This window comes from Trifolium pratense, linkage group LG2, assembly GCF_020283565.1.
Source record: "Trifolium pratense cultivar HEN17-A07 linkage group LG2, ARS_RC_1.1, whole genome shotgun sequence".
In the NCBI taxonomy this organism is placed as follows: domain Eukaryota; kingdom Viridiplantae; phylum Streptophyta; class Magnoliopsida; order Fabales; family Fabaceae; genus Trifolium; species Trifolium pratense.
In genome coordinates, this window is record NC_060060.1 from 64,835,260 (window position 1) to 64,844,106 (window position 8,847).

The 8,847-nt window shown below is 30.5% G+C and overlaps 1 protein-coding gene across 1 annotated transcript; it reads right to left on the minus strand.

Moving 5' to 3' along the window:
• Positions 1-18: 18 nt before the first annotated feature.
• Positions 19-8,184, minus strand: LOC123911337 (protein NRT1/ PTR FAMILY 7.3). The gene is made up of 5 exons (XM_045962741.1): positions 8,031-8,184; positions 7,740-7,866; positions 2,098-2,315; positions 1,417-1,979; positions 19-1,219 (listed from the first exon to the last, which is right to left on the minus strand). The coding sequence occupies exons 1-5, from the start codon at positions 8,061-8,063 to the stop codon at positions 349-351; spliced, it is 1,812 nt and encodes a 603-aa protein (XP_045818697.1). The 5' UTR covers positions 8,064-8,184; the 3' UTR covers positions 19-348.
• Between the last annotated feature and the right edge of the window lie 663 nt (positions 8,185-8,847).

Here is an 8,847-nt window from a genome sequence, read left to right on the forward strand (position 1 = left end):
CATTAAGGAGACATCACATGTTGAAAATCCAAACAACATATTTAACTCATATTTATCAATGGAACTTACAAATGGGAAAGAAGGGAAATTTCTTGGGACCCTAAAACAGTCATAGTCTCATGGTGTTTTAGTTTACACAACTAGGCTTGAAGAACATAGACTGAAAATCCATGTCATAAATACAGATTAAAGTTGCAAGAGAATCGGAGACTCGTGTAAGAAGGGCTTCTCTTTCTGCGAACCGACAAAGTATTTCTTCAAATGGCAAATATAATCAAGATTACTGTTTGCCAGTTGCTCCTTCTCTCTCTCTTATTAGCATTGCCTTTGAATTATGTGCCTTGTAAATTAGACTATGAGGCTACTTGGCTCATCATTCTCTTTGCGTTTCTCACCTAGCTGTATACTCTTGTACCACTTTGCACATGCAATATAGGCGATCAAGTCCATTGATGTCAAGGCTGCTAAGAGGAAGTAAAACCTATCTAGGTGACCTTTATTGAGGTTTCCTGGGATCCAACCCGGCATATGATCTTCGGTAGAGATCTTCATAACTATACTGACAAGTAAGCTACTTACATAGTTGCCAAGGGAAATTGATGTCATGCAAAGCGCACTTCCGAAACTCTTTAAGCCATCAGGTGTCTGAGCGTTGAAGAACTCTAACTGCCCTACATACATAAACACCTCAGAAGCTCCTATAAATGCATACTGAGGGATTTGCCAGAAGATGCTCAAAGTACTCGAGTCTTTGCAGTGGCGGCAGTCTTGGTTTGCATGCTTAAGTCTATAGCATTCAACTATTCCAGCTGAAACCATTGCTATTACAGCTATAACAAGTCCAACTCCCATTCTCTGAAGTTCTGTAAGTCCCTTAGAATCTGACTTTTTGAGTTTTCCCACAAATGGATCAAGAATTCGACGGTAAAAGAAAATGAAGACAGCAACACTGATGATATCAAAGCTAGACATACTAGCTGGCGGTACTTTGAAATTGGAAACAGTGGTTTTCATAGCAGCACCTTGCTCCACAAAAAGAGAAGCCATTTGTGTGAAAACCACAGAGTATATTATGGTGCAGAGCCAAATCGGAAGGAGTCTCAGTATGCACTTCACTTCTTCAACTTGACTTACAGGACAAAGACGCCATGGGTTGTAACTTGCGACTTTTTGGTTATCAAGATCTCTCGAAGAAATAAACGCTGCCCTATCCAAGAACCTTCAACACAGAAAAAAAATGGAAAATCGATCAAATCTTTTTAGTTTAGTAGCATAAAAAATGGTCGATAATGCTGAAAAATCTATTTTGTTTCAGCTCAAGGTAGAAGCATTTCATGCTCGCAGCCTCGGCTATACACATCAGCTACATAAGAAAGTATCTTGTAGTTTCAGCTCAAGGTAGCTTATATGACTTACTTGAACCCATGTGTGTGGAGGATTTTTCTGTTCATATTGGCGGAACACTCCTTTGTATCCATGTTGTACAAATCCTCTCCATTTGATGGCATTTGAACTTTCAACTTCCTCGACGCAGCGACGAGGACTTGGCAGAACCTGGCCAGAGGGTTGCCACTTGGCTTGAAATGTCGGTACCTCGGGGTGCCTACAAGAAACAGTATCAATGCAGCAAAGGCACAGCCTGCAGACAACCAGAAACCGAGAGCCCACATTCCTTCATCTTCGAAATAGACCAGAATGGTGTTTGAAAAGAGCTGGCCAAAGTTCAAAGCTAGGTAGAAGTAGCTAAAGAATGCTACTTTATTATGACCCTCCTTCGAGTGCTCCTCGTCAAACTGATCAGCCCCGAATGTGGCAATATTTGGTTGATACCCTCCATTCCCTAAGGCAATGAGATAGATTGATAGGTAGAACATCCCCATCTCCCAACTTGAATGTTTTCCACATTGAATTGTTTGATTCCCACAGCCTTTAGGTTTAATCAAGAAGAGGTACGACGATAAGGATAAGGACATTAGACCCTGTTATATATATCAAGCCAGAAGACATATTTGATTAGTCAAGGAAGTAATGCAGCGGCTCGAAATGAAAGAGAGTATATGGAAATGAAAATGAGAGAAAATGTGAGGCATTACTTACAATTACAAAAATGACCTGAAAGACGGCACATGTTTTATATCTTCCCCAATAAGAATCACTAAGGAAAGCTCCCACAAGAGAGAAGATGTAAACAGTTCCAGTCCATTTGCTAACATTGTTAGCGGCTTCTGCGTTATTTTGTCCTACCACCCTTGTCAGGAATACCACTAGGTTCACTCCAATCCCAAAGAATGCAAGAGTTGCCAGACATTGGTTCACTGATCAATGTACAATCAACGAATAACGAAAAAACATCATTAGCAACATGTTCTTAAAACTGTCATGAATGGAGCAAATTAAACACGACTGCATGACTTATGCTAAGTGCAGAGCAGATGTATACTGCTGAATTGGTGTTCTGTTTTACTGTTTTAGTATTCATGTACTATTTTTGTTGTTGTTTATGTCTTATGTTGTTTTGGATTCTGTTTTTTCAGCATCTGTATTAGACTCTTCTTGTAGAATGAAAGATTTTTATATGCAGCAAATTCAGTTTGGATAATTTACTAAAGTTGAAAAGAAAATCTATTGCTATTAATATTTCATATAATGTTAAGGAGTAAAGGTCCAGGGTAAGTTATCACGACAAAGTGAAAAATACTAATAGTAACAACTAATTACTAACTTTGACCGTTTCAAAAAAAAATATTTCATATAATGTTACCTATGCATGGCTAAGCTAAATTAATCAATCCTAATCAGACATCACAACGATTATTTTAGGGTTGCTGGTTTTGTCACCACCATAAAATATGCATACACAAGATATTCCATCAAGTTTATTTTATAATATTTTGTTAGGCATGCATGCATGCTTAGGTTAGGTTTGCTTTTATAAAAGCACAGTGAACGTACTCTCTTATTAATGGCTTCAGAGGCCATATAATATAACACTTCCAAAAGCAGGTTTTGTGGAAATGAATCATTCTTTAATTTTCTTTTGACAACTACCATTCTTTAAAATTAATTAATTAATTAATTAATTAATTATTGATTTTCATGTCATGAATTCTATATATATACTTTCATATCATGTAGCTAGAAGACACTTTTGTTTGGTCCAACAAATCCATGTTCGGAGTTTAAATTCTGATTCTTGCATCCTATCAACTGAGTTAATTTTACAGGAAAAAATTTATGGATATCTAAATATAGGATACAGAAAGTTAACTATTTTTCACAATTATGGATATTTATAAATTATATTGAATATCACTTCAATTTTTTCTCCACAAAATTCATATAAAGGAAATTAAGAGGGGTGTATTCAATTAGGATTTCAATGGATTTTAAAAGACTTTTTTATGATGACAAAATCCTGTGGTATTCAATTAGGATTTTAAAAGACTTTAAAAAAGTCTAGTGGTATTCAATTAGGATTTTAAAAAGACTTTAAAAAAGTTTAGTGGTATTCAATCAAGACTCTTTACAACTTACAAAAAGTCTTGTGGTATTCAAAAGTATTCTAATTTCGATGGATTGTTTAAAAAATAGGATTTGAATGGATTTTGATGGACTTTTTAGTGAATTTTGAGCTACAAAAAGTTTTTCCTCATATCATGAGATTTTGATGGATTCTCATTTTTTTTTTATTTCTTTCACCTTTCCTCATGTTTCTATTTCATGTTTCCTGATTATCTCATGTTTTTTATAATCGCTTATATTTTCTCCCTACCTAGATAGTGTCACGATTCATTATAGGATATAGACATTAAAAATATATACAACAACAACATGTTTCAACAATAGCAACAGAATCTTGTTCATCATTTTTTTTTTAACCACAAATGTATAAATAAAATTTTAACCACAAACAAATTTTGTCATTTTGTTTTAGCTTTTCATACTTTTTACGGCAACTGCCTAAACACATTATTTATTTATTTTCATACTTTTTACGGCAATTTATACACAATTTTGTATAAATTGTTTTTTTGTTTATTCATTGATTTTTTTGGGTAGAATTTTATTCATTGATTTTTTTTAATTATATTAATGATTGTTGATTTTTTTAAGGAAAAATTAATTTTCATTGATTGATTCATTATTATTTTAGAAGGAATTTATATCGAATTTATTGACTCATTTAAATCTTAAAAGTCTATAAAGTACTTCAAAATCTCAAAAGTTTGTGTCATAAAGTCTAACAAATTCTTGTGTTAAGAATCTTGATTGAAAAAGTCATTCAAAAAAGTCTTATAAAATCTCATAAAATACATACAATCTCACAAAGTCTTTTAAAATCTTCAAGAATTTTTTTGCTAAAATTGTCTTGTGAAATCTTAATCCAATACACCCCCTAAATTACCTAAAAGATATTTTATTTTATTGTTTTGCAAATAAGAAAAGATATTTTATTTTGCAACAAATTTTGTTGAAAGAATCACGCATTATACACTTGTATGGAAGCATATCACATCACTTTGTTCACATTCTTTATATCTCAATTCTCAGAACTACACTAACTTACACGACTTATTATATATATAACCTAAAGAGGATTGTATGATTGTGATCTATACCAATTTTACATACAAACGAACCATATAGCATGCACCGTGCATTAATCAACTAACCCTCAATAACTAGGTAGCTAGTTATATAAAAAATTAAAATCTCTTGTAAAAGAAAAAGTATCATATATACTTATAACTTATCTATCAGGGTCCTTTTTAAGGGCATGTAAATATACTATAAATATAAAAACTTAACACTTTAATTTTGGGATTTAATTATGAATATTAGAAGATTGGTTACATGTCTATTGTGTCCATAATTAATAACACATGTCACCCACACACATATAGTGCAAAATCTTATCAGTAATTACGTGTCATGAAAGTATTTTCCCTGATTTGCATGCTTCATTCCGCATTTTGTCTTTTCTAATTAAGTTACCACACACATTCGTCACAAACTCTTTTCACTTTTCTCTTTATAATTAAATTTTCTTCCTAGACCATAAATCAAATTATATAAACACACAATATATCGTGTCTTGACAATTTGAAGGTTTATCCAACATTTAATAAAAATAAATTATATGCATGTAAAATAAAAAATAAAACTTTTTTTTATATGTGTGTGTTATAAAAGATAAAAAATCTAAATGAAAAAAAAAAAAGACTCGAATGTTATAAATAAATAAATAATATAAATCACTTATTGTATAATTTTTTGTTTAGTATTATAATAACTATGACTCATGCTAACATGTGTATATAGTTCTAAAAATTAAATTTTTGAATAATTGATCACACAAGTTAAAGAGTTAGGTTTGTTGTTGTAAAAAAAATCTTTAATTTTGTTTTTCTAATATACACTTATTAAGAAATTAAAACAAAACAAAATAAAATAAATCTTAACATTTAATTTTATAGAATAAGTAAAAGTAAATTTTAAAAATAGTATTTATTTTTTTTTGGTATAGAAATTTTAAAAATAGTATTTACTTTAGTACTTATTATAAGAAACAACTAATTTTTTAAATTTATTGAATAACAGATGGATTTTGCCTATAATATAGACTAGTTATATTATTTATTCAACTAACCTAAAAAGTCAACTTTTTTTATAAAAAAAATTGATGGTAGTAAAAATTAGATTTTTTACTTATAATTTAAGAAAAAAAGATTAGTTTTTTTATTTATTTTTGTTTTTAATAAATTGAGACGGAGAGAGTATCTAATGCTCTCCAAAAAAAATTATGTTTGGGAAGGTAAATAAGCTAGCTTATAGCTTATAAGCTAAAAACTCTGTTTGGTAACTACTTTTTCATTTTGAGTTTATAACTTATTTTAGTAGTTTATAGCTTATTTTTCGAACTCTATTTCAAATAACTTATTGCTTATCAGTTTTTCTTCCAATTTTACTCATAAAAAAAATTAAAATATTAATTAAATTAGTTCAACTACTAATTTTACAAAATACTATAAATTCAAATAACTAGCTTATTCGCTATAAGCGCTATAAGACGGCTTATCAAATATCCTTTATTTTTTACTAAGCTGAGGCTAAGTGACAAGCAAACAAGTTTAAGCATGTGAAATCGGTGGAGAAAGTAGAGCTAGCTGGCAGGCACTGGCATACACATCCTCCCACTCCCAAGCTTGATTGCATTTGCATGCAACAAAGTTGACAAATTTTTTTGTTACATTGGACTTTTTGTTACCAAATGGACAACGTTCCTAAACTTGTCGTTTTTTCCTTTTATCTATGATAAGCTAGAAAATGTGCTTGTTTTCAAGACCTAAATAAAGCAACTTCAATATACTATAATACTACTACTCCTTCTCATAATTAAGTGATAAGCTATCTAAAAACAACACAACAACCGAACCAAGTCATTCATGAATTTATTATAATCAACCTTTTTTGTTTTTAACTAACAAGGTTTCTCAAACTTCTACGACACTAACACCAAGGTCTTAGCTATCATAAATTATACGTATACGCATCATCATATATTCATAAATGTATTTGCATGTGAACTTTTTCCTCAAATTTTCCGGGAATCAATAGGCTTATAGAACAAGATTTTTCAGTTTATAGTACTTTGTGTATATCGTAGTGATGAAGATTCAACTTTTCTTGATAAAAAGTGGAATATGTGCTATAATGTATCATTTACATTTTATGGAACAAAGCTGAATTTTGAAATTTAATTAAAAAACCAAAGAGCAATATAATTCTTTTATATTATATGAATCAGGATTAAATTACACCGCTGTAATATCTTGATAATATTATATTGAGCAATAACACTTTAGATACAATTTTATTATGAAATTTACTATTAAAATTGAAAGTTTATATGATATATATTATTTATATAAAATCTATTAATGTGTTATTGATATTTTAAAATTAATGTTTTTTATTTTTATTTTTTACTTTCACCAATAAAAAGTTTAATATATACACTCTTAAAAATAACCAAAAAAAGTTATGTATTTGGCCTAAATTTGGACTAGATACATAAAAAAAATGTCTTATACTTAAGAGACTAGAGAGAGTATGCATTACTTATCGGATAGTGCAAAGTGCCCAGAACAACTGCAAGCCATTGATCCAAGATCAACAAGAGATCAGACACCACATCTTCGCTCAAAATCTTATAAGTTGTGAATATGGGTCACTTCTCTTTAGATTCAATTTTTCTTGATAAAAAGTGGAATATGTGCTATAATGTATCATTTACATTTTATGGAACAAAGCTGAATTTTGATATTTTAAAATTAATGTTTTTTTTATTTTTTATTTTCACCAATAAAAAGTTTAATATATACACTCTTAAAAATAATAAAAAAAAGTTATGTATTTGGCCTAAATTTGGACTAGATACATAAAAAAATGTCTTATACCTAAGAGACTAGAGAGAGTATGCATTACTTGTCGGATAGTGTAAAGTGCCCAGAACAACTGCAAGCCATTGATCCAAGATCAACAAGAGATCGGACACCACATCTTCGCTCAAAATCTTATAAGTTGTGAATATGGGTCACTTCTCTTGTATATCAAACATTGAACATATTCATAGTCGATGTATCGCACTTTAACCAACATTACTAAATTCCATTAATATATATAACAAAAATATCCTAAAAAAAGAAGCACAATAAATTTATGTTTATGGAGCTTACAGAGAATGATGATTCCAGCTCCCCATCTTCCAGATTTAGCTCTGATTGCAGGACGGCCATTGAAATCAACACTTCCATCAAGAGTCAATTCTTCTGATTCTGATTCTGATTCTTCCATGAACTTGTTCTGCAAAGAATTTTCAAAAAAAAAAAAAAATTACATTTTTAATATTCATTTTTTATGAGACTTATATGCATGCTCAAAAGATACATTTAGTGATCAACACAACAAAGTGTGACAAAAACATTTTTTAAGAATGTTTAAAAATATTTTTTTCTCTTTGTACTGACCTCTTTAGAGAGTTCTAACTCTAAGGAAGACATAGTTGAATTGAAAGAAGAATGTGAAGTTGTGGCGAAATGCAGGGGAGGGTAGTGTACTTTGGCAAAGGCAGAGGAATGTTAAGGAAGAACAAAAAGTTGTGACACTAAGACATATTAAGAGGGAGAGTGAGAGTGATATTGAATAAATAGAGGAATGGTGAGTGAAATGAACGGTGGAGATTTAAGTGTCCACATGGCATAATCTTCCAAAAGTACCTAAACTACGTGACAATCCAAAATTTGATAAATATAATTTGAATGGAAATATCTATTAGAGCTTGTGTGTGAAATTAGTAAAGTTTTAGTGAAAATGAATTGGTTCTAAGTGATAATGAATTTGAGACTCTTAAATTAAATGGTTAGAGTTTGTTTCTGAATCTTACGTTTGAAAAGAATTCGGTTGATATAAAAAAAATTATCATCACATAAAATTTTCGATAAAGATTAATCACTATTATCATAATGCAACGTCTTGAATTTTGATCTGCGGCATTACGCTTAATTCTTTTATTTTTAAAATATAATACTTTTTTTATATTAATTTATGACAAAACAAGCTAGCATCAAATCAATCTTTAGTTGATTCAGTGGTGATTGACGCTGAACTTGGTAGGGAGGACTACGGTTCGCTCCCGCAACTGCGATTGAGAGGGGGTGAAACCATTTGATGTCATAACTGATCCCTGAATCAGATTAGACGGTACAGTGAGCCGAATACTATGCCGTCACGGTCATGTAGTCAGATTAAATTTGATTAAAATTGGATAATCCAGACTTAAAGTAA